Here is a 27,371-nt window from a genome sequence, read left to right as displayed (position 1 = left end):
GTTGTATTTCTGTACACTAATAATGAACGAGTCAAAAATGAAATTAGGAAAATGATTCCATTTATAATAGAATCAAGAATACTTAGGAATTAACTTAACCAAAGAGGTAAGGGATTGTACACTGAAAATAATAAAAGGTTGCTGAAAAAAATTAAAGATATAAATATGTAAAAAGACAATTCATGAATTGGAAGACATTATTGTTAAGATGTCTATATTATCCAGGGTGCCTTTGTGACTCATTTGCTTGAGCAACTAACTCTTGGTTTCAGTTCAGGTCATGATCTCCAAGTGGTGAGATCCAGCCTGGAGTTGGGCTTGCACTCAGCGTGGAGCCTGCTGGAGATTCTCTCCCTCTCCTCCTGCCCCTCTGCTCCTCCCCATACTGGCTTGTGTACTCACTCTCTCTCAAAATATATAAAGAAATAAAATCTTTTAAAAAAGATATCTATCTTATCCAAAGTTATCCAGACAGATTCAATGTTATCTCCATCTAAACCCCATGATGATCTTCACAGAAACAGAAAAATTCATCCTTACATTAATATGGAATATCAAGGGAACCCAAGTGGCTAAAATAATCTTGACAAAGAACAAAGTTGGAAGATTTCCCACTTTATGGATTAAAAATATACTACAAATCTACAGTAATCAAAACAGTATATTAGGGGCGCCTGGGTGGCTCAGTGGGTTAAGCCTCTGCCTTCGGCTCAGGTCATGATCTCAGGGTCCTGGGATCAAGCTCCGCATTGGGCTCTCTGCTCAGCAGGGTGCCTGCTTCCCCCTCTCTCTCTCTGCCTGCCTCTCTGCCTACTTGTGATGTCTCTCTCTCTGTCAAATAAATAAAATCTTAAAAAAAAAAAACAAAAAACAAAAAAAAACAGCATATTAGTATAAACACAGACATCAAGAGCCATGGAATAAATGTGAGCCTAGAAATACACTCTCACATATATGAAGTCAAATGATTTTGACATGGGTGTAAGACAGTTCAATGGGCAAAGAAGAGTGTTTTGAATAAATGGTGCTGGGCAAATTAGATATCCATATTCAAAAGAATGAAATTAGACTCAACATACAAAAATTAACTCACAATGGATTAAAAAACTAAATGTAAGTGCTAAAACTATAAAACTCTTAGACGAAAATATAGGGGAATAGCTTCATGATTTTTGGTTTGGCAATGATTCCTTGGATATGATACAAAAAGCATAGGCAACAAAAGAAAACAGGCTGAACATCCAAATTTAAAACTTTGTTGCATCACGAGGCACTATCAACAGAGTAAGAAAGGTAACTTATGAAATGAAAGAAAATATTTGCAAGTCAGATAGCTGACAAAGAATTGATATCCAGAATCTATAGGGAACTCTATAAGTCAACAAAAAACACTTTATAAAGAAACTACAGGCAGTTTTCCATAAAGACATAATTAAAATAAAAGTTACCATTTAATGATAATCCACTACATATAGTGCTAGGTAACATATTTATCACTTCTAATACTCATAATTCATTCATTCAGCAGATCTTTATTATATAATTGTACAGGCTAAGTATTATCACCTTTATCTTACAGATGATCAAAGTGTCTTGCCTGAGATCATAAAGAAGCTAGCAAATGACTCTAAAGTTATCCTGAATCTAGGTTTTGAGAAATATTGTGGTTTTTTTAAGATTTTATTTATTTATTTGACAGACAGAGATCACAAGTAGGCAGAGAGGAAGGCAAAGAGAGAAGTAGGGAAGCAGGATCCCCACTGAGCAGAGAGCCTGATTTGGGTCTTGATCCCAGGATCCCGGGATCATGACCTGAGCGGAAGGCAGAGGCTTTAATCCACTGAGTCACCAAGGCGCCCCAAATATTGGTCTCTTTTGCTCTAAAGTGCTCTTAATACACTTCAACAAACTTTCAGTGTGAAAAATTACTACTTCTCTGCTTCCCAAGGGGCACAAACAGTGGTCATGTTTTTAATACCAGAGAACAAAACAAACCTGGAGAAAATTGATCCCTGAAGTTATAAATAAACATTATCTTAACATGCTTTTTACTCAGTCTTTTGAAGATTATTCTGCATTCACTATCCAATTCTCAACTGTTAAACAAAACTGTTAAGTTACTAAAAAGTAAACTGAGAGTAATTTAACATGTAACTTTTTTTTAAATAAGAAATTGCCATGAAGGCGCTCCTGGGTGGCTCAGTGGGTTAAGCCTCTGCCTTCATGATCTCACGATCCTGGGATCGAGCCCTGCATCGGTCTCCCTGCTTGGTGAGGAGACTGCTTCCCCCCACTCTCTCTCTCTCTGCCTGCCTCTCTGCCTATTTGTGATCTCTGATGTCAAGTAAATAAATAAAATCTTTAAAAAAAAAGAAAGAAAGAAAAGAAAAGAAACTGCCATCTAATAAAATAAGTACCAGATATTTTTCAACTTTCTTTTAAAAATATATTTTCTTTGAAAATACGGTATAGAGACGCCTGGATGGCTCAGTTGGTTGGACGACTGCCTTCGGCTCAGGTCATGATCCCGGAGTCCTGGGATCAAGTCCCGCATCGGGCTCCCAGCTCCATGCGGAGTCTGCTTCTCCCTCTGACCTTCTCTTTGCTCATGTTCTCTCTCACTGTCTCTCTCTCAAATAAATAAATAAAATCTTAAAAAAAGAAAAGAAAATACGGTATAAATACAGGCATTCCTCAAGAAATGCTAAGAAAACCACATAAAAATCAACATAAAACCTACTGAGTTGTTTCATTTTTATCCTGTCAACTATATTTAAAGAAAAAGAACATGAATTATATATAAAAAAAAACCCAACACTGACAGTTCCACTATCTCAGTTTCTTCAACTGAAAAGAAGGAGTAATAAACCCTTCACATGGACTTAAGAGGTAGATAATAACTTACAGAGTATATACCAAAGCTTTAGCTACCTTCTGTTTCCTTCTTAGCTGGCTGCTTAGGAGCTCTGTAGTCCTAAGTCCAAGTGTTGCTACAGTTGCTCTTTTGCTAAGTTAAGGACCTCAATTTTATCACTCCCCATTTGTTTGTTTGTTTGTTTTTCCCTGAAACCACTGCATACTGCTTTGTAGTATAGGCTCTACATGTCAAAGAGCCTAAGTTTGAATCCTAACTCCACTTATTGGCTGTGTGATTCTGAACAAGTTACTTAATTTCTGTAGGCCTATTTTATCCTTTGTGTTTTTTTTTTTTTAAAGATTTTATTTATTTATTCGACAGACAGAGATCACAAGTAGGCAGAGAGGTAGGCGGAGAGAGAGGGGGGAGGAAGCAGGCTCCCTGCCAAGCAGAGAGCCCGATATGGGGCTCGATCCCAGGACCCTGGGATCATGACCTGAGCCGAAGGCAGAGGCTTTAACCCACTGAGCCACCCAGGCGCCCCCTATTTTATCCTTTGTAAAATGTGAACTATAACCCTAGCTATTTCACAGGGTGTTATGTATATTAAATAGGATAATATAAATAGCATTTAGAAAGTGCCTGGCTCACAGTCAACATTCAATAAATATTAGGCATCTCATTCTCACCACTACTACCGCTGTCATCATCGTCTATCTGCTTCCCACCACAAAGCATGTGCAGCTTTGTAACTGTTTTATTACTTATTTCATGTATTTAAGTTTTGTCATCTATGGAAGCATGAGCAGTCTGGTTTTTTTAAGACTTTTTTTTATTTATTTGACAGAGAGAGATAACAAGTAGGTGGAGAGGCAGGCAGAAAGAGAGGAGGAAGCAGGCTCCCTGCTGAGCAGGGAGCCCGATGCGGGGGCTCGATCCCAAGACCCTGAGATCACGACCTGAGCCCAAGGCAGAGGCTTTAACCCACTGATCCACCCAGATGCCCGAGCAGTCTCTTTTAATAGGATAGCCATTCTCCTTTTTTCTTTCATCTCTTTGGCTGAAACAGAACACTAAACAGTAAGTAAATCCTTGCTGAATGAATCAATGAAATAAATGGAAATGGATAGAGAGATGGCACCATAGATTGGCCCTATAGAACTTTTCTTGCTTCTCCAATAATTGCTTGTATCACAAAGATAACATAACAAGCTCACAATGACTCCAAAGACAAATACCTTATCCCATGAAGTCAAGACTGCAATAGTATAAAATGACTGAAAATTTGATACCCAGTCTCTCAGGGCTATCAAAATTTCAATCTAACTAGGTTTTACTTTCCTACTCAAAGGTAACTATCTCGCCCCTCTGAAAACTTCATCACCTACTTTACCTCTCTCAGTGTTTATATTTTCTATATGACGTATGAGCCAAGGAGATGTAAATGTCTTCATGCTCTCACCAATAAATCCATAATCAGTCAGTCCCCACCTTCTCTTCCCTTCCCTTAGGTCAAATCCTCAACATGTGTGTAGATCCCATCCCTTGGCCTCCTCAAGGATTTTGCTCTTCCTATGATCAATCCCCCTTTTTTCCTAAAAAAAAAAAAAAAAAAACCTGTCTAAAGGCTCATTTATTACACTACATAAATATAATAGGATCCCCCATTCTTTAAAAAATTCATCGATAGGGATGCCTTGGGTGGCTCAGTTAGTTAAGCATCTGCCTTTGGCTCAGGTCATAATCCCTTGCTCAGAAGGGAGCTGCTTCTTCCTCTGCCTGCTTCTCCCTCTGCTTGTGCTCCCACGCTCTCTCTGACAAATAAATAAAATCTTAAAAATTCATCTATAACCATTTTCATCTAGTAAGTGCTCCAATTTTTTCTATTTTCCCTTATGGCAGAACTTCTTGAAAAAAACCATCTCTATCTCCTCACTTCTTACTCCATTTTCAGCTCGTACCCCATTTTCCACCTGTTCTGGTTTCTGTATCCATAGCTGCTGTACCGAGTCTGGTCCCTCTTCCTATCCACATGTTCTTGACTTCTTTAGTCAAGCACTTTATATTAGGTGATAACTCCTTTCCTTTGACAAACTACATTCTTCTTTTGACTTCCAGACACCACATTTTCCTTGTTTTCTGCCTAACTCTTCTGGCCGTGCCTCCTCAGTCACTTGTACCAGTTCCTCCTCCACTTGACTTCAGTGGCTCAGCCTTGGGCCCCTTCTCTTCACTCTGTAAATTCTTCCCTAGGTAAGCTCATCCATTCCCATGGCTTCCCATTCCTCACATGACCTGCAGAATACTACATGATCTAGTCCCTGGCATCCTCTCTAAGTTCTTTTTATGCGACTCTTCCTTACTATACCATACTGGATTCCTTTAAGCACAAGCAGAGTATAAGTGCCTACTTAGCTCAGTCCAGCTGTTCTCTCTTCCTGAAGTATTTTCTCTCTGAATGGCTGACTCCTCAACTATCATGTGTCATCTAAAATGTCATTTCTCAGAGGCCTTCCCAGATCTGCCTCCCCCCCCATCTTTTACATTATCCTCCCTTATTAATTTCCTTCATAACCTTCATCACAATTGGCAATTATACGTTTGTTTGCTTTTGGCCATTCCCACTAATCTTTACATAAGGGTTCACAATGCCATCTGTATAAACTCAGCACCCAGCACAGTAACAGATAAATAACAAGCATTCAATGTGTATGTAAATTAATGATCTGGCATTCACTTATTCATTCACTAACAAACATTTATTGAGCAATTTGTAGGTGACAGGTACTGTGCTAGATGCTGGGGACAAAAGATAAATCAGAATCACTCTCAAGATCCTTATTCCACTGAGAAGGACAGAGACAATACTGTGTGATAAGTGCTATGACATGGGTGAGGCCAACTTCTTGAAGAATGTGAATGGACAACATTTCCCTAACTTCTTTAGAAACCAAGGTTAATCCAAATGTTTTTCCTGTTTTACCATGCTAGAATGGTTCAGATCATAATGTCAATTATAAGACAGGTTTTTAGGCAGAGTAAAGGAAAACTGAATTGCTGAGGAATATTCTATTTAAAGCATCCATTTCTTACTCTCATATCTATTGTTTCTCATTAAGAGGTAAGTAAAAATGAAATCAGGAAAATAAACTCATTTTGGTTTGAAACCGTCCTTAAATAAGAGAAACATACAACTAATTTAAAATATTTTCCAAAGATCTTACATCCATTATATTCTGAAGTTGCCACCATCATCTGAAGACCTAAGGTGTTACATGGAAAGATGTACTGCTGCATTAAGGGACAGTATTCACTCACTTGTTTGTTTATCCAACAAAAATTCTGTAAGCACCCATTATGTGCCAGGACTAAGGATACAGGAGCAATCAAGGCAGAAAATATCCTTATCGTCACTGAGTTTTTAGACTCAAATTGGAGAGACAAACAAAAAATAAGAAAATACAGAAATAAAATCATAATTGTAAAGTTAATAAATTATCTCTAACACTTATAATCAAGAAACAACAAAGAAATTCTACAGAAATGTATTATTTTTAAAAATGTTTAGTTAAGGGGCAGCCTGGCTAGTTAACTGGTAGGGTACACACTCTTGATCTTGGGGTTATGAGTTCAAGCCCCATGTTGGGCACACAGATTACTTTAAAAAAAAAAAGAAAGAAAGAGGAAAAAAATTAAGAAAATGTTTGGTTAAATACCCAGAGATACTTCTAAAATAATTAAAAGTGAATGCATCTAAGAATGAAAGGAACATAGACTAAAGAAAATATTTGTACAACATATCTGATTTTTAAAAAAACCTTGTAACTTATGAAATATAAAAATATGAAATATAAAAAGAGCTTTTAAAATTCAATAATAAGAAAACATCCCAATTAAAACTGAACAAAAGATCTGAACAGACACCTCAACAAATAAAAACAGACAGCAAATAAGCATATGAAAGGATGTTCACAATATGTTATTAGAGAATTGCAAATTAAAACAAAAATGAGAAACTACCACACACCTATATGAATAGTTAAAATCCAAAACTGACAACACCAAATGCAGGTGAAGATGTGGGGAAAGAACTCTCACTTACTGCTGATGGGAATACAAAAAGGTACAGCCACTTTGGAAGACACTATGGCAGTTTCTTACCAAGAGAAACATAAGCTTATCATATGATCCAGCAATCATGTTCCTAGGTTTTTATACAAATGAGGTGAAAACTTATGTCCACGCAAAAACCTGCACATGAATGTTTACAACAGCTTTACTTACAATTGCCAAAAATGGGAAGCAACGAAGATGTCATTCAACAGCTGAATGAATAAACAAGCTGTGGTATACCCATACAATAACATATTCATAAATACAAAGAAATGAACTATCAAGTCACAAAAGACATGGAGGTTCCTTGACCATGGTTTTGGCAATGATGTTTTTTTCTTCTTTGACACCAAAGCCAAAGAGAATAAATGCAAAGATAAACAAGTAGGGCTATATCACCTAAAAAGCTTCTGCACAGTAGAGGAAACCATCAACAAAATGAAAAGGGAACCTATGGAATGAGAGAAAATACTTGCAAATCATATTATCTGCTAAGGGTTAATATTTAAAATACATAAAGAACTCATACAACTTAATAGAAAAATCTGATTAAAGAAGGGGGCAGAAGATCTGAACAGACATGGCCAAGAAGTACATAAAAAGCTGCTCAACATCACTAATCATCAGGGAAATGCAAATCAAACCCACAGTGAGACATCAATGGCACACCTGTTAGAATGGCTATCAAAAAGAAAAGAGATAACAACTGTTGGTAGTGATATGGAGAAAAGAAAACCCTTGTGCAATATTGGTGGGAATGTAAATTGAAGCATCTACTATGAAAAACAGTATGAAGGTTCTTCTAAAAATTAAAAATAGAACTACCATATGACCTAGCAATTCTGTTTCTGGATATTCATCCAAAAAAAAAGAAAACACTAATTCAAAAACATTATCTGTATCCCCAAGTTCATTGCAGCATTATTTACAATAGCCAAGATACAGTAACAACCTGTATGTCCCTTAATGGGTAAGTGAAGAAAATACAGTATACATTGTGTATACAGATACACAATGGTATTTTATTCACCCATAAAAAAGGGGGAAATCTTCTTTTCCATCTGGGCTGCTGATATGCTTCAGCCTGAGGAAGACCCGGAAACTTCAGGCCCACGTGAGCCATGGCCACGGCGGCATCCACAAGCACCGGAAGCATCCAGGAGGCCAGGTAATGCTGGTGGCATGTATTACCATAGGATCTTAGGATTATACTTCGAAAAATATCACCCAGGTTACTTTGGAAAAGTCGGTATGAGACATTACCACTTAAAGAGAAACCAGAGCTTCTGCCCAACTGTCAACCTTGATAAACTGTGGACCTTGGTCAGTGAGCAGACACAGGTAAATGCCACCAAAAACAAGACTGGAGTTGCTCCTATCATTGATGTGATGCGATTGGGCTACTACAAAAAGTTTTATGAAAGGGAAAACTCCCAAAACAGCCTGTCAGGCCAAATTCTTCAGTAGAAGAACAGAGAAGATAAGGGTGTCAGCTGCCTGTATTCTAGCAGCTTGAAGCCACATATGGGGAGGTTCATGAAATGTTAACAAGTGCTTTTTAAAAAAAAAGGAGGGGGTGGGGGATCTTGTTATTTACAACAGTAGGATGGACCTTGAGGGCATTATGCTAAGTAAATGTTAGAGAAAGACAAATACTGTATGAGCTCACTTATATGTAGAAACTATTAAAAAAAAATAAATAAAGCTCACAGAGAAAACAGATTAGTGGATGCCAGAGGTGGGAATTGAGGGCTGGGAAAACTGGGTAAGGTTATTTTATAACTTGTTATAAAATAAGTCCTGGAGATGTAGTGTATATCATGATGACTATAGTTAATAGTACCGTATTGCATATTTGAAAGTTGCTAAGAGAGTAAATCTTTTTTTAATAAAAATTATTTTCAAGTGATCTCTACACCCAGTGTGGGCTTGACATTAATGACTGACTCCAAGATCAAGAGTTGCACACTCCACCCACTGAGCCAATGAGGTACCCCTCAGAAAGTAAATCTTAAAAGTTCTCATCACAAAAAAAGTTTTGTAACTATGTGTGGTAACATGTATTAACTAGATTTATTGTGGTGATCATTTCACAATATATGCAAATATCAAATCATTACCTTATACACCTGAAACTAATATAATGTATGTCAATTATACCTCATTTTTTTTAAAGACATGGAAGAAACTTAAATGCATATTACTAAGTGAAAGAAGCCAGTGTGAAAAGGTTACATAACTGTAGGGAGAGTAAAAACATCAGTGACTTCAGCAGTTAAGTGGGAGGAAGGAAGGCACAAGGCAGGGCACAAAGGATTTTTAGGTTAGTATAATTATTCTATAGGATACCATAATAGGATACATAATATGTATTTATCAAAACCCACAGAACTTTTGAACACAAAGAGTGAATCTAAAGTAAACTACAGTATGTATTTATTTTATAGGACTTCAGTTAATAACAATATATTATATTGGTTCATCAATTTTTAAAGATTTTTTATTTATTTATTTGAGAGAGAGAAATCACAAGTAGATGGAGAGGCAGGCGGGGGGGGTGGGGAGCAGGCTCCCCGCCGAGCAGAGAGCCCGATGCGGGGCTCGATCCCAGGACCCTGAGATCATGACCCGAGCCGAAGGCAGCGGCTTAACCCACTGAGCCACCCAGGCGCCCCTGGTTCATCAATTTTTAAAAATGTAGCACATTATTGGCAAGATGCTAATAATGGGGTCAAATGGGGGGGTATGGGAACTCTATACCTGCTGTTCAGTTTTTCTGCTCTAAAAAATAGTCTGTTGTTTTTTAAATGGGTATATTCAGAGGTAGACATGAGGTTGTCATCATAAACATTATTTTTTCAAATATTTATTTATTTATTTATTTGACACAGAGAGAGACAGTGAGAGAGAGAGCACAAGCAGGGGGAGCGGCAGGCAGGCAGGCAAAGGGAAGAGAAGCAGGCTCCCCGCTGAGCAAGGAACCCAATGGGGGGCTCAATCCCAGGACCCTGGGATCATTACCTGAGCTGAAGGCAGCTGCTTAACCAACTGAGCCACCCAGGCGCCCCATAGATATTATTTTAAAGTAATATTAAAATACACTGTATTTTAACTAACCGGAATTGAAATTTTTTTAAAAGTGTGCCATGAGGGGCACCTGGGTGGTGTAGTCAGTTGGGTGTCTGACTCCTGGTTTGGCCCCAGGTCATGATCTTGGGGAGTCATGAAATCAAGCCCTGGGTGGCTCCACATTCAGCAGGGAGCCTGCCTGGAACTCTTGCTCTCCCTTTGCCCTTTCCCTCTCCCTCTAAAATAAATAAATAACTCTTTTTTAAAAAGGCGCCATGAACTGAGAAGTATGATTCTTGATGCCTGAGTTCCAAAATAGGTAAAATAAAATGAAGTCAATCCAATATGAAATAAAAGGAAACAAGAACAGAAGAATAGTATTCCAGTACTTCTGTCCTTGTAGAGATGAGGAAGGTCGTGGCACATTCTAGAGCTCTCAGGATCAAAATATTTATAATACCTGAATGAAGTCAATATTGACAAATACCCTTGGAATCCTGCTAAAACATTACATTATGATATAAATCACATTTGGTATCAGGCAATTTTGTCATAACTAATGCAACAGGCATTAGTTATTCAATTAAAAACGTCTTAACTGAAGGCAGTTTTGTTATGTGTGACTCAATTTCATGGCATTATACAGAGAGACACTATTATAATGAGGGTCTTACACGCTTTAAATGATCAACATATACTTGAACACTGGCAAGGTGTAACAAGGTGACAAGGGAAAGACTCTCTTACCTGGCTGCCTTTTTAATTTTATTTATTTATTTACTTATTTTTAAAGATTTTATTTATTTATTTGACAGAGAGAGAGAGACACAGAGAGAGAGGGAACACAAGCAGGTGGCGAGGGAGAGGGAGAAGCAGGCTTCCCGCTGAGCAGGGAGCCCGATGCAGCTCCATCCCAGAACCCTGAGATCATGACCTGAGCCAAAGGCAGATGCTTAGCGACCGACTGACCCACCCAGGCACCCGGGATGCCTTTTTTAAATATACGGCATTTACAATTACAAATTTCATTTACAAATTATGACATTTATCTAACCTCTATTTAGAGTAAACGAAGTTGAAAATAATCTTCAATTCAGTCAAGATTCTTTGACCAAAGTCAAAGCATAAAATAACACAGACTGACAGCACAGACAGACATGATTTTGCATATCTTGTCATCTTAGGTTATAGTACTGAAAATAATTTTCCTATGGTTAAAAAGTAAGCACCATCAAATTTTTTCATACTCCAAAATAATATTATTTTATCCCAGATAGCACTGAAAACATTACAACTTCCCCTAATATTTTAGGTGAACATAATGCTATATTCTGTAATATTACTGAATAAAAATACTGTTAGCTTCTAAAAAAGTTATTTTAAAAAAATGTGTTTTAGGGGCACCTGGGTGGCTGAGTGGGTTAAAACCTCTGCCTTCAGCTCAGGTCATGATCCCAGGGTCATGGGATCGAGCCCCACATCAGGTTCTCTGCTCAGCAGGGAGCCTGCTTCCTCCTCTCTCTCTGCCTGCCTCTCTGCCTACTTGTGATCTCTGTCTGTCAAATAAATAAATAAATAAAATATTTTTTTTAAAAAAAATGTGTTTTATTCTTGGTTTTAAATTTGAAGTTCTTTTAAAATGATATTTTAATTTTCAAGGTATATTTTCACTTAATTAAACTAAAAATTGGGTATTACAACATAGATAACAAAATATTATATAATTTTTTTTTTTTTAAAGATTTACCTATCTGAGAGAGAGAGACTGAGAATATATGAGTGAGGGGAGGGCCAGAGGGAGAGAATCAGTTCAGGCAGGCACCCCACTGAGCACATAGCCAGCCCCACGGGGGCTCCATCCCATGACCCATGAGATCAACACCTGAGACAAAACCAAGAGCAGGACGGTTAAACGACTGAGCCACACAGGTGCCCCGATAGTTCTGTTATGCACTTTTATATATAAAATTACTCCTGACATTATTAATGTCAAAATACAAGCAGAGTTAGGGGGCTCCTGGGTGGCTCAGTCATTAAGCATCTGCCTTCGGCTCAAGTCATGATCCCAGGGGACTGGGATGGAGCCCAAATCAGGCTCCCTGCTGAGCCCTTCTCTCACTGTGTCTCTGTCAAATAAAGAAATAAAATCTTTAAAAAAGAAAAGCAGGGAACCTGGGTGGCTCAGACAGTTAAGCGTCTGCCTTCGGCTCATGTCATGATCCTAGGGTCCTGGAATCAATCCCGCATCGGGCTCCCTGCTCAAAGGGGAGCCCATTTCTCCCTCTACCGCTTTCCTTGCTTGTGCTGTTTCATTCTCTCTCTCTCAAATAAATAAATAAAATCTTTTAAAAATAAAAATAAATAAATAAATAAATAAGAAAGAAAGCAGAGTTAGATACCGACTGTATTTTTCATTTTATACATAAACATGTTATATAAATTATATAAATTTATAAAATATTTATATAGTCTATAAATACAAAACTATATCAAATTAACATTTTATAATTACATTTATAAATGCTCACTATGTTAAATATCTATAGTCCCAAGTGTCTGAAAGGGGGAAACTTGTCAGAACTACATTAAAAATTAATCTGGATCATTTTCCAATATGTAACTTTTTTTAAAGATTTTATTTATTTGACAGACAGAGATCACAAGTAGGCAGAGAGGCAGGCAGAGAGAGAGAGGAAGCAGGCTCCCAAGCAGAGAGCCTGATGCGGGGCTCGATCCCAGGACTCTGGGATCATGACCTGAGCCAAAGGTAGAGGCTTTAACCCACCGAGCCACCCAGGTGCCTCTCAATATGTCATTTTGACATTAGGCATGTCATCAAGCTATTTTTCTAATAAACTGTAAGTGAAGAAGATCATGTGTGCCTATAGAGATATTGAAGAAATTCATACTGGAAATGAATCAAAAAGGCAACAGTATCTGCAAAATAAAACCTTCAGTATAGCATACTTGACATCTTGATAAATAGCATTTCAGTTTAACTGAGATGACTTCCAGAAAACACACTTATAGCACAGCACACTTCAAAATGTTTAATGGTGCACTCTTCCCACAAAGTGACCTTAGCTAATCAGTACATTTAGTAATAATTTTATAGAGATAAATCATTGCCAGCACAAATAATTCTATTTCCTTTTCTATTTTTTTTTTAAAGTTTATATAAGCTCTTTCAGAGAGCTGCAAGGAAACAGAAATAGTCTATGCAATCCCTTCCTTTTACAGAAGAGGAAACAGAAGCCTGGAGCTCTTTCATACCCATTCCAGTGTTCTTTTCTACATTAACTCTCTTGCAGTTCTCTTCTCTGTTCTATTTATTCACATTACTAATGCAGTAAAAAACAAAACAAAACAAAATCAAAAACACATCTACTTTGAGTTATACTTTAAAAATCAATTACAATTGGGACGCCTGGGTGGCTCAGTTGGTTGAGCGGCTGCCTTCGGCTCAGGTCATGATCCCAGCGTCCTGGGATCGAGTCCCACATCGGGCTCCTTGCTTGGCGGGGAGCCTGCTTCTCCCTCTGCCTCTGCCTGCCACTCTGTCTGCCTATGCTTGCTCTCGCTTCTCTCTCTATGACAAATAAATAAATAAATAAATAAATCTAAAAATAATCAATTACAATGGAAAAAATAATTGTGAGTAAACTGGAGTGATATATATTACCATCACTAAATCTCTCCTTGTTCAATGACTTGGTGCCCATTTTATTCCATTTCTACTTTGTAAGTCAAGACTTGATATATGAAATAAAACCTAGGGGTGCCTCGGTGGCTCAGTGGGGTAAGCCTCTGCCTTCGGCTCAGGTCATAGTCCCAAGATCCTGGGATGGAGCCCCACATCGGGCTCTCTGCTCAGTGGGGAGCCTGTTTCCCCCTCTCTCTCTCTCTCTGCCTCTCTGCCTACTTGTGATCTCTCCCTCTCTCTCTGTCAAATAAATAAATAAAATCTTAAAAAAAACTAATGTTCACCCAAAGACAAAAAATCGTATTTCTAGTAAGCAATTTAAGCACAGATGAATCTTGTTGCTATGCCCAATGTAGTAAAAAGAGCATAAGGCTTTGGAGTCACACAGATTTGTCTTAAAATCCACACACTCTTGGGAGACCTAAGTGGCTCAGCTGGTTAAGTGTCTGCTTGTGGCTCAGGGTCCTGGGATAACTCCACCGTGGGCTCCTGCTGAGCCAGTGGGGAGTCTGCTTGTCTATCTGCTCCTTCCCCTCCTCACACTCTCTCTCCCAAATAAATAAATAAGACCTTTAAAAAAAAAAAATCCATGCACTCTCATTTTCAAACTCTGAGGACTGAGGTATATTTTTCTCATCTGTAACTATATTTCAGAGAACTGTAATACTAGACAAGCCTAGCATAAAGTGGAAGTGTCAAAAAATGTTACTCTTTTTTTTTTTAATTTATTTGACAGAGAGAGATCAAAAGTAGGCAGAGAGGCAGGCAGAGAGAGAAGGGGAAGCAGGCTCCCCACTGAGCAGACAGCCCAATGCAGGGCTTGATCTCAGAACCCTGAGATCATGACCTGAGCTAAAGGCAGAGGCTTAACCCACTGAGCCACCCAGGTGCCTTCAAAAATGTTATTCTATTTTCATCTTTCACACCATCTCAAACAAATACAAAATATCCAGAATAATTATAGTTCAAGAAGTTTTACTTTTTTTAAAAAAAAAAGATTCTATTTATTTATTTGACAGAGAGAGAGATGACAAGCAGGCAGAAAGGCAGGCAGAGAGAGAGGAGGAAGCAGGCTCCTTGCCCAGCAGAGAGCCCGATGCGGGGCTCGATCCCAGGACCACGAGATCACAACCTGAGCCAAAGGCAGCGGCCCAACCCACCGAGCCACCCAGGCGCCCCAAGAAGTTTTACTTTTTAAAGAATTTTTTTTCAAGATTTTATTTATTTATTTGACAGACAGAGATCACAGGTAGGCAGGAAAGCAGGCAGAGAGAGAGGAGGAAGCAGGCTCCCTGCTGAGCGGAGAGCCCCATGCAGGGCTCAGTCCCAGGACCCTGGGATCATAACCTGAGCAGAAGGCAGAGGCTTTAACCCACTGAGCCACCCAGGTGCCCCTTAAAGAATATTTTTATGTTTATTTCTATTAAATAGTAAACAGAGCAGTCATTAACCAGATAGTACCAAGTAAATAATAACTGGCCACATCAGAGATGGTAATGGTTGACCGGGGATGCTTGGGCGGCTTAGCTGGTTAAGTGCCTACTTTTGGCTCAGGTCATGATCCCAGGGTCCTGGCACAGAGCCCTGCTTTAGACTGCCTGCTCAGTGTGGAATCTGCTTCTCTCTTTCCCTCTGCCCCTCCCTTCCTCACCCCGCCCCCCCCCATGTGTGTGCTCTCTCAAATAAATAAAATCTTAGAAAAAAAAAGAAAATAACCAAATAGAAGATATGTGACATTTTTTCTTTTAGAAATTTTTCACTTTCAAAACTTCTCTTTCCTTAACTCTTAAACTCAATGCTTTCTTAGTCCTCTGAAGTCGAATGGTCAAATAAAAAGAGGTCAAAATGGAGCTTAAGAAAGAATGAAAAACCATGATCTGAAGTTGGTGATTTCCATAGGAAATTAATATGGATATGTTGTAATGGTGATCATTTGAACTTAAGAAAGCATCTTTTGGGGAAAGACCTCTGTACTCTTTCTACTCTATAATTTATTGCCTATTATACAGGAGAAGTAGGGATTATGTTGTTATATGGAGCAATTATCTAAATTAATAATGTGTGAAATCATAAAATAAAACTCACATTTGCTGAGCATTTTAGAGTATGACATACTTTTCCAATTAACAATGAAGACAGGAATGGAATCCAGATATCTTGATCTCCATTTTAGTGATAGAGATAAGCTGCAACATTTTAATACTTTCATAAATTCTAGTGTAATTATTTTATATTCTACTTAATTACATTTTACCGAGATGAATGTTACAACAATTCTACTTCTTATCAGGAATTGAATATAAGCTTTAAACTACACTAGATAATTTCCCACAGTTTTCTGTTAACTCCTTCTATATTCAAGTATTTTCATCTTGACCCACTCTTCTGTAAGATGAATTTCCCTTTCCCCACTAATTTTCCACCTGTATTCTGATGTGATCTCATTTTTCTCATATACTTTAGACTCTGTCCCATAAATTATATCCACTTTTTTATATATCCCTCTCCAAAGAGTCATTTTGTTTTCTGTTCATTCCAAATAGTCATTTTGTAACATGACTGATACCCTCTGCCATTCTTTGAAAAATTAAGCTCTCATTCTCAATGATCTATTTTGTTCATACTGCTATTATAAATGAGGAGACGTGCTAGAAGCAGTATGACTGAAAGAAAGAATGCTAGCTTGGGGCCGCTGGTGGCTCAGGCAGTTAAGTGTTTCACTTTTGGTTCTGGCTCAGGTCATGATCTCATGAGTCACGGGATCCAGTCCCATGTGGGGCTCTACACTCAGTGGGGAGTCTGCTTAAGTCTCTCTCCCTCTGTCTCTCCCCCTATTCAGGCTGTCACTGTCTCTTTCTTGTAGATAAATAAATCAGTCTTTAAAGAAAAAAAAAAAGGAGTACTAGTTTTGTTTTGTTTTGTTTTTTAAAGATTTTATTTATTTATCAGAGAGAGAGGGCGAGAGAGCAAGCACAGGCAGACAGAATGGCAGGCAGAGGCAGAAGGAGAAGCAGGCTCCCTGCCGAGCAAGGAGCCCGATGCAGGACTTGATCACAGGACGCTGGGATCATGTCCTGAGCCGAAGGCAGCTGCTTAACCAACTGAGCCACCCAGGCGTCCCAAGGAGTACTAGTTTTAAAGCTGGCTCTAGCACCTTCAAGCTGTGAGATCCTATGCATATTCCTTGACCATTCAGCGTCTCTGATTCTTAACCTATCATTTAGGAAAAAGTTAACAACCCATTCTACAAGAGTATAATGAGAATAAATATAAAATATATATAACTAGTTCTTAATATAATGTCTTCTACTTTGCTATGGGATGGTGTCTGTTTGTCTACTCAGATCAGAGGTTCACAATTTTTTTTAGGATTTTTTTTTTTAACTCCAGGAAATCCAGATTTTCTCCCAAATTACTGAAACCAGTGCCCTTAATTACAAACTCCATGAGGTCATATATCAGAATTTCTGTATCTCTAAATCTCTAATACTTAGCCCAGAACCCTTCATATATTAGATGCTTAATATATGCTTGTTAAAGAGTATTAAGCTTTTTTTATTAAGTAGAGAAATTACTGGATATGCAAACTAAATTTCTTTTTTTCAATAGTAAACATTACTTTACAAAATCCCATTGCTTGGGGTATTTTTCTAGCTATATTCCCAGTATGATCTCATTACAAGCTAGAAAAAATATATCTAAGTTTTTAAGCTCTTTTCTTCTGAGAAGCTCAAGGATTTTTTACACAGACCTTATCTCATCAATCCTTAGAACATCCCTGAGGTAACTGGAGATGAAAAGGAAAAAAAATAGAATATGAATCCATAATCCACATGAATCCATAAATTCATAAATTCCACTCAGAAAAACTCCCATCTAATTTTTCAGTTTATGTGCATTTTGCTACCATTTCCGTTCTAAATCCACCTAAGTTACCTATTTATTCATTACATCTGGATATGCAGATGTGGGGCAAAGGCGTTACTATTTGCTCAAGAGAGCAAAGGTTTCAGAAAGTATTATACAGAGTAAGTAACACAAAGAACAACACAAAAATGACAACTCTAATTGCTTAACAGAAAACTGACTACTGAGGCTACTGACTACAGGTTTACTTTAGACTACTAGCTATTTAGGAATTAGACACATTATTTTCTTCAAATTTTAATAATCAGAGACCAGCAGCCCAATCACAGCTTTCACTTTCTTCTGCTCCTCATCACTTGGTTCTTTTTACCCTTATAGTATCCCTTACTGACTACCCACCCAGGAACCATTATCCTCCTTTTCCATATTAATAGAATCCCATTTCAGTTCAGGCAACATTGGGCTCAGCCCCAGGGAATGATCATGACTGATCTTCTTAGCCAATTCTAGCAATCCTATTCCCCTTTCTAAATGATTGGTATAAAATTGGACCTGTGATCTACAACTAGCCAAAAAATTGAAAGAAGTTGCTAAGGATTCTTTCCTCCCTGATGAGAGGGCAGCAAGAACAGGCTACTTAATATATACACTGTGCGAAGCTGGAAAAAATTCATCTTTTGCCCCCAACCAATTTCCCTGTACTTGAGAAGTTGCCAGCTTGAATTTAATGCATAGAGCTGTACCACTCTCTTGCAACCACAAGTGGAAGACCAAGAAAACTTTAGTGATTCTGACTGCACCCAGACATAAGTGAGTCTCTATCTTTCAGGCTTCCTGTTATATGAAATGTTATTTTTGTCTACGTCACTAAGGATCAGATACTCTATGCCTTAAAGCTGAAAGCATCCTAATTAACACAAGTAGGCCAATAAATCAGAAAAGAAGGGAAGTACACATTTAATTACTAAGCACTTACTATTACATCTGTAATCTCATTTATGAAAATTACTAATCTTTCTATTTTGTTTTAATAAAAACAAAAGCTTAATAAAGTTATATAGTTAATAGTAAGGATGTTAAAATGGAAATCCATACCTGAAACCAAACTTTGCATTCTTTTTAAATATATAAAATTCCCTTCCTCCTTATTTACAGTTCTTTGTTAAAAAGATAAACCACTAGCAAGCAAAACTCAGGAAGAGCTAAGGAATATCCATTATTCTTATAACCTTGTCATAGGATCTATAGCCCTCAACTCTACTTTGTATCAAAGTTACATGGAGAGGAGTGCATGGCTGAGTGGCTCAGTCCGTTAAGTTTCTGACTCTTGGTTTTGGCTTAGGTTGTGATCTCAGGGTCATGAACTCGAGCCCTGGGTCCAGCTCCATCCACACTGAACACGGAGTCTGCTTGTGACTCCCTCTCCCCCTCACTCCCCTCAGATAAATCTTTAAAAAAAAAATGACATTGGGGGAAAAGACAAAATATGTGTATATGTGTATAAAAAGTTCCAGAATGTCTAGCAGAGTGACCAAAATCCTACACCAAAAAGTAGGATGGATTTCAAGTATAATATTCAATTTCTCAAGAATTAAAAAAATATGAAGTCTAAAAGACTGGTTAATGATAACAATGCATCGTAAAACCTTCAGAAGGAAAGGAGAATGTTTTGTGGACCATTTGTTTTTTTGTGTGTGGGGGCAGTTTTAAGTTATTAGTTTTTAAAATCAGTACTTTTTAATGGAAACAACTTGACAAAAAATCTGTCACAGAACTTTGAGACCCATTGAAACAAAAGTTTAGTGAGAAAAATATATATATATGAAGTCAATCTCAAGTATTTCTTTACTAAAAAACAAAAAACAAAACAAAAAAAACTTCCTTATTTCAAACTATTCCATTAACCAAGTATCTATCAATAGAGAAACCACAAAGTTAACACTTCCTCAATTTTCATCTGTTCATGGAAAGTGATTCAACTTAAATCTTGGCAACAAAAAAAGTTATATAAACACTAAGATTCAGCAAGGTCATTTTTTTATTTAGAAATTTAGTAGAACTGGATGTTCCAAGCTATTTATAATGTCTTCTCAACCAGAAGTATATTCACTTTATATTGACTTTATTAATCTCTAATTGAGCTTAATAAAGTGGGCATGCAGTATTTCTGACTTAAAACACACACAACTTACCTTCCCACACGCTCTGCAATGATGCCTTCTTTTGGTGAATGTGAACCTGGCTTCACATTTCATGCAGTTTGGAGCCTGAGAATCTGGTACCCATACGGGAGCCACCTCACCCAGAGTAGTAAATGGCTTTCTGGCAGAAATTCCAAACTGACCAGCTCTGAGATCATTATCTGGGCTTTCTGGAGCTAAAGCAAGGCACGGTCTACTGGATATCCCAGACTCGTAGCTTTCTAAATGTTCCCCATTTGTATCAGCAATAGAGATGTTTCCCAAGGAGGCATTGCATACATTGGTTGCTGAGTTCTCCCCTAATTTTGCTTTCCCAAGAACATCATTTTTGTTTTTAATATTATTTCCACTATTTGTAGGAAGGTCATTTTGTAAATGGTCAGACAATGGCTTTGGAATTTGAAGTTTAAGATTAGAAGGTTGCTTGGGTCTTGCACCACCAAAAGGAACACTGATAGATTGCAGGTTTGCTACTATCTTGGGTGAAGACTGACCGAGCACTGATGGAACTTGGCTACAGAAACTGTGTAAATAATTTTTCTTCATTAGGTCACCAGTGCTGTTTAAAAGTAGTCCACTCCCTTCTGTGGCTTCATTTCCTCTCTGCTCATAAATATTTGAGTAACATTCTGACTTGCTCTCTTCTATTTCTTTTTCTTCTGTTACTGAATCTTCTTTGGAGGGTAAAGTCTTTGGAACAAAACAAACAACTGGGCTCTGCATTCCATAGGAATCACAATTAGATAGAGAATTTGCTGCTGGTGTATCCATAGTGGAGAAATCACATCCTTCACTTTCATTGGTGCAAGTTCCTTTTAAATCTAGACCTGCTTCTGCCATTTTATCACACTCTCCTCCACTATCATTGTAAATGTCCTCAGGCTGATTCATTGGCAGAAACTTCTCATTTTCTTTATTTATTTGGCTGTCATTCATATCATTTAGTTTAGTCAATTTCCAATTAGTCATCTCCTGAGAGTCAGAGAAATGCTCTGTCATATTAAGAAGTTCTGTACTGCCAAGAATTTCTTCACGTTCACAACCTTCCTTTTTGTCAGCTCTAAGATCACTAGGCACAAGACAATCGGAAAACTGTTCACAGTTATCATCCCTTCCAGACCCATTAGGCATATCTGTTTTGAGAAGCAAAGGTAAACCAGATCGGAGAGATTCTTCAGTTGTCTCCTCTGTTGGCTCTTTTTTCATTAAAATCCCCTCACTCAAGTGGGAAAAGGAGTTTGGACTCCCTAGATCTGTCCTAGCAGAGCTGGTCTGGCCAGTAAGAAGCTCATCTGGTATATAGTTCTCTTGCTTTTTAGCAGCAGGACCTTCATCTGTTCCCTGGGATGAGACTATTGAATCAATTGTTAAACTTGCAATCACAGACATGGGTGGGCCTCTACCTGTATTTTCATCATCCTTTAATTGCGAAGGGGAACAGACACTGGCTAGATTATCAGATGAAGTAGTACATGTATGTTTAACAGAATCCCCCACTGCACTTGATCTATTCAACAGATCTATTTGTTTCTCTGAATTCATATCTTTTTCAGTGGACCCATTTATACTAAAACTAAATTGATCAGTTTGTCTGTTTTCGTTATCCAGTGAACAGCTAAAAGCATCCATGAGGGACTGACTATTATAATTATTACAATCCTGCAAATCGTTTTGTAATGTCCTCTTATCACAGTTATGCATGACGGCTACGACAAGAACATTCTTCTCATCTGGCAGACAAGCTAGGTTTCCACATTTCTTCTCTCCAACTTCAACAGTACTACATTGATCATCTCGATTACAGTTCCTCTTAATTAACTGATCTTCTGCAACAGCATTTTCATCGATCCACATTGTGCTGATCTCTGGATTCAGATTATAGTCCTGTCCATTAGCACAATGATCCTCTCCCTCTGTGGTCAAAGAAGCTGAATGAGCCAGAGAGAAGACTTTTAGTTGTGGCTGTGACTCATTAGAAACTGCAGGTTCATTCACACTGGTCAATGCGGGGTTAAATGACAGTCGGTGAGACGGGGGATCTAGAATCTTATTCCACTTGGTATCCAATAAAATAGGAGAAACTGTTTCATCTGAAAAGATAAACAATTACAATAAGTTTCCTGGTGTCACTAGAAAAGCTAGGACTCAATTAACTATATTTGCCAACATTCTGAAAATAAAATATTCCCAGGATATCTAAAAATAGAATATTCCTAGAACATGAAGTTTCTAATTTTTAGCTAAGAATAAAAAAATATTCTTCAGACTGTTTCTATATTACATGTCACCAAATGGTATTATCCCAGAAGATTCCAAACAACAAAAGAATTCTACCTCAATCTATTAACATAATTAAAGATGGCACAGAGGCTATACTTGGTAGTGGGGGCAGGCAGTAGCAATTAGAAAGGCCTTCGATTGGCTGCATACAACATAGGGTGCAGACTAATCTAAGCTGGAAAAAAATTAGGACAACTAATTGAGTACGAGGGAAAACGAAGGAATTTTCTGTGGAGACAGTGATCTATAATCTACATTATGACTGGAATGTGGGTTACATTGATGTATTTACTGATCAAAACTGGTACAGTTAAGATCTATTCATTTTAATGTATGTAAATTTCTTCTTAAAAAAAAAAAAAAAAACTAAAAAAAGGGCGCCTGGGTGGCTCAGTCGTTTAAATATCTACCTTTGGCTCAGATCGTGATCCCAGGGTCCTGGGATCAAGCCCAGCCTTCCGCTCCCTGCTCAGTGGGGAGTCTGCTTCTCCCTCTCCCTCTACCCTTCCCCACTGCTCATGCTTGTGCGCATGCTCTCTCTCAAATAAATAAAATCTTAAAAAAAAAAAACCTGTAAAAACATAACAAGCAGTGAGTAGTGGATGAAGATACAAATGAAACAAAATTGGAACCATGTTAATTACTGCTGAAGCTGGGAAACTGGGTATACCAGAGTTTACTACACTACTCTGCTTTTTGTATGTATTTGAAATTTGTCCATAACAAGTATTTTAAAAAGTTTGCTATAGTATATGAAATTATACTCATAACTGTGTCACATTACTAATTAGGTTTATATTTATATAATTATCTGAGGACCCTTGGCAGAAAAATATTCATTTATCTTGTTAAATCAACCTACTTCTATTCTATCAATAAGCATAATTTCATGTTTACTTTTTAAGAGATTATAACTATGATGATTATTTCTCCAAGTTATAGTGCCATATGTATATTTAGAGAAATAAGAAATAATACACCTACTGTCTTTCTTGCTGTCTTCTTACAGTAAATCTAATAATCATAGTCTTGAAATTAATGGAGATATATTTTCCCCTCAATAGTAACATTAACCTTTAATGCCCCCTTAGCACCTTGTTCATGTCTCTATTTAAGCATTTACTAGACCATAACACTCGAAGTGTTATAAGTCTAGTAAATAAGTCGGGCTTCTACCTGACTTTTTCAGACAGAAACCATTTCTCTCCATCAATGTAAGCCCTCACACACTTTGCACTGTGCCTGCTATGTAGTAGGTATACACAATAAATATATGCTGAGTGAGTATCTACCATAGTAAAAGCATTGTGCTTAAGGAGCATGAAGATTAAATGATAGCTCTGGCCTCCAAGAAATACATAATCTAGTTAGAAAAATAAAAAACAGGTACTGTACACATGAATATCTAATTAGCAGTACAGGACAGCATTATGCCTGGGCTTCAAAGACAATTTTATTTAAGTGTGGAAAAGAGGTCATTCTTAAGGGGGAACAAGTATAGTCCCAAACACAACAATCTGAGAGAGCAATAAGCAAATCAGTTTGGGCTGAAAAAAGAATTAGTGTAAGCAAGTAGTGAAAAGAAGCTAGAAAGACCAGACTGTAAAGGCCATAAGACATCAAAATGTGTAGAGAATGGTCTTGAATACTGAATGTTAAAATCATGAGTTGCCCCAACTTGGGCTAGCAGAGACTTGAGATTTAACAACATAAACTTCCTTTAAAAAAAAAAAAAATCATTATTTCCAACATGGTTCATGGAACTAAAAACGAAATGCTGCTTCTTACAAGAATATTTAATAATATTCAAACAAGAATGGTAGATCAGTTATTAAAAATGTCATTATTCAATTACCTACTATATGGGTATAATGTTAATTATCTAGTGTTATCACAGTCTGTGCGTGGTATATTTTTCATTTAAAGAAGGAAATTAACATAGAATGAAAAATCACCTTATTTAAAATATACTTGAAAAGATACCAGGCTAGAGGTGGTGATTTGTATACAATTAGTACATACTAAGATCTTTAAACAATAGTTCAAAACAAACATACGACATAGTTCCAAACAAGAATTTGGCTTCTGAAATTCTTCTCCTCCTAAAAGAATTCTAAACACTATTCAAGTGCTTAGGTATAACACCTGTGTAGATATCTCATAAAAAATAACTGATACACAGAGGGCCAAACCAAAGAAAGGATTGAGAAATTACCTGTATAAATGATTGAAACTGAGAGGAAAAGACCCCCTCAACCTTGGTATGTAGATCCAATAGAATCTCAAATGATTAATTTCACATTTATATGAATGTTATGGCTATGGAGTAGCTTTGGGTCCTCAGTGGTAAAATATGAGAACAGTAGGCTATTCCACATATCCTTCCTTCTCCACTTTCCTTCCTTAAGCCCATAATTCTATACGGCTTGGTTTATTACAGACCCAAAGCAACAACATTAAAATTAATCTCTCTTCCCAACTACTATCAAAGGACAACCTAAATAACGCAGTACAGTAAAGGTCTGGAGACCATTTCTAAAATCACAGACTTCAGACAGAAATACATCACTTTGTAAACTTGTTACTGCCATTTCCAGCTAGAAAAAGAGAATACCAGGGGGCACCTGAGTAGCTCAGTTTATTAAGCATGTCTGCCTTTGGCTCGGGTCATCATCTCAGGGTCCTGGGATCGAGCCCCATCTTGGACTCCCTGCTTCTCCCTCTTCCTCTCTGTTATCTCACCTCTGAACCCCCAGCCCTGTGCTCTCTCAAGTAAATAAATCTTTAAAAAGAAGAAGGAGGAGGAGGAGGAGGAGAAGGAGGAGAAGAAGAAAGAAAAAAAGAAAAAGAAACCGAGTATCAAGGTAGGAGGAATCTAATTAATTACAGCTTATCCATTCAAATCATACTGACTGAGAAATTTAAGGAAAAAGTTTACCAAAATAAAGTGAATCTTAGGCAGACATTTTATCTAACCATTTTGGCAGTAACGTAAAACTATAAATCTTTTAAAATTAGGTTTAAAATATATCTTTATTGGTCAACAGGCAACAAGTTATTTTTCTAGTTTAGGAAATACAACCACACATTCTAAAGCTCTTCTTGACCATAAATTGATTGTATAAAGAAAGTTCAGGCTCTAGTTTCATAATGCCTAGATACTAATCATTCTGCCACTTATTAGCAAACTAACCTCAGGGAAACCACTTAATCTCTCTGTATCTCTCATCTGTAAAATGTAGATAAGATCTACTTTCATGGGATTATTTTAAAGATTAAATAATACAGTCCATTTAAATGCTTTAGTGTAGTATCTGGCACACAGTGCAAAAAACATTAGTTCTTCCTCTGGATACTGAAATATAATACTACTATCATTAAGTTATTAAGTCATTTTATTTTTTTTTAAGTGTTACATCCTCTCATAACCCACATTCTCCATATCATAAATGTATTCAAATAGATTCACCAAAACAAATTCTCACCTTCGTTTTGTTCAAATTCATCTAATACCTTGTCCAGGTTGTAAGCTTCTGCTTGGAAATAATTCTCCATCGGTGAGGAAACACCACTCAAGAGACTTGTTTAAACCTAGAAAGTAGATCAAATTTGTATTACACTTTCAACTTCTAAAATTTAATTTGTAGATATTCAACTGATAACAGAAATACAAATGATCATGAGACTACTACGAACAATTATACACTAACATATTGGAAAACCTAAAGGAAAGGAATAAATTCCTAGACAAATGCACCTACCAACAGTGAATCACAAAGAAATAACAATTCTGAACAGACCAATTACTAATAAGATTGAATCAGTAATTAAAAACCACCCAAAAGGGGTGCCTGGGTGGCTCAGTGGGTTAAAGCCTCTGCCTTCAGCTCAGGTCCTGATCCCAGGGTCCTGGCATCAAGCCCCATGTCGGGCTCTCTGCTCGGCAGGGAGCCTGCTTACTCCCTTCTCACTGCCTGTCTCTCTGCCTACTTGTGATCTCTATCTGTCAAGTAAATAAATAAAATCTTTAAAAAAAAAAAAAACCCACCCAACAAAGAAAAGTCTAGGACCAGTTGGCTTCACTGATGAATTCTTTCAAACATTAAAAAAAAAAAAAAAAAAAAAAGAACTGGCGTGCCTGTGTGGCTCAGTTGATCTAAGTGTCTGCCTTCAGCTCAAGTCATGATGCCAGGTACTGCATCAGGCTCCTTGCTCAGCAGGAAGTCTGCTTCTCCATCTTCCTCTGACCCCCTCCCCCTAGCTCACACTCTTGCTAACTTTCTTTCTCTCAAATGAATAAACAAAAAATCTTAAGAAAAAAAATTAATAGTAATGCTTCTTAAACTCTTCCAAACAATAAGAGAGGGGGGAACACTTCTAAACTCATTTTACAAAGCCAGCATTACCCTGATACCAAAACCTGGTAAGGACACTACAAGAAAGGAAAATTACAGACTAATATTCCTGATGAATATAGACACAAAAATCCAAAGCCAAAAATATCAGCAAATCAGATTCAATAATAAATTTAAAAGTACATAAAAAAATACATTTAAAAATATGTAAAAATACATATACCGGGCACCTGGGTGGCTCAGTTGTTAAGCATCTGCCTTCAGCTCAGGTCATGATCCCAGGGTCCTGCGACTGAGCCCCACATTAGGCTCCCCACTCAGCGGGGAGCCTGCTTCTCCCTCTCCCACTCCCCCTGCTTGTGTTCCCTCTCTTGCTGTGTCTCTGTCAAATAAATAAATAAAATCTTAAAAAAAAAATCATATACCATGATCAAGTGGGATTTACTCCAGGGATGCAAGGATGATTCAAAATCTATACATCAATGTAGTACCACATTAACAAAATGAAGGATAAATCATATGATCATCTCAATAGTACAGAAAAACATTTAACAAAATTCAACATGCATTTATGATAAAAATCCTAATCTAAGTGAGTAGAGAACACAACTCAACATAATAAAGGCCATCTATGACAAGCACACAGTTAACATCATACTCAGCAATGAAAACCTAAAAGTTTTTTCTCTGAGATCAAGAATAAGACTAGGATGCTCACTCTCACCACTTTTATTCAATATAATACTGGAATTCCTAGCAAAAGCAATTAGGAAGAAAAAGAAACAAAAGGTATCTGAATCAGAAAAGAGAAGTAAAACTGTCTGCACCTGCTGGTGACATGATATTATATATAAAACATCCTAAAGACTACACACACACACACACACACACAAAACCCTATTAGAATAAATGAATTCAGTAACATT

The 27,371-nt window shown here is 37.4% G+C and overlaps 1 protein-coding gene and 1 pseudogene across 3 annotated transcripts in view; one reads left to right on the top strand and one right to left on the bottom strand.

Annotated features, from left to right (window-relative positions):
- The window catches only part of ZFYVE9 (zinc finger FYVE-type containing 9), a 142,981-nt gene that overhangs the window by 102,722 nt on the left and 12,888 nt on the right, over positions 1–27,371 (bottom strand). For all 3 annotated transcript variants that reach the window (XM_044238227.1, XM_044238226.1, XM_044238228.1), the window contains 2 exons: positions 25,576–25,681; positions 19,802–21,900 (listed from right to left, as the gene is read on the bottom strand). In XM_044238227.1, coding sequence (XP_044094162.1) covers positions 19,802–21,900; positions 25,576–25,645 — 2,169 coding nt within the window. In that variant the 5' untranslated portion in view covers positions 25,646–25,681. The remainder of the gene's footprint in view (positions 1–19,801; positions 21,901–25,575; positions 25,682–27,371) is intronic.
- LOC122898510 lies at positions 7,927–8,486 on the top strand (annotated as a pseudogene).

This window comes from Neovison vison, chromosome 2, assembly GCF_020171115.1.
Source record: "Neovison vison isolate M4711 chromosome 2, ASM_NN_V1, whole genome shotgun sequence".
Classification (NCBI taxonomy): domain Eukaryota; kingdom Metazoa; phylum Chordata; class Mammalia; order Carnivora; family Mustelidae; genus Neogale; species Neogale vison.
The sequence above is the reverse complement of the archived record's forward strand: the minus strand, read 5'-3'. Positions and strand labels throughout refer to the sequence as shown.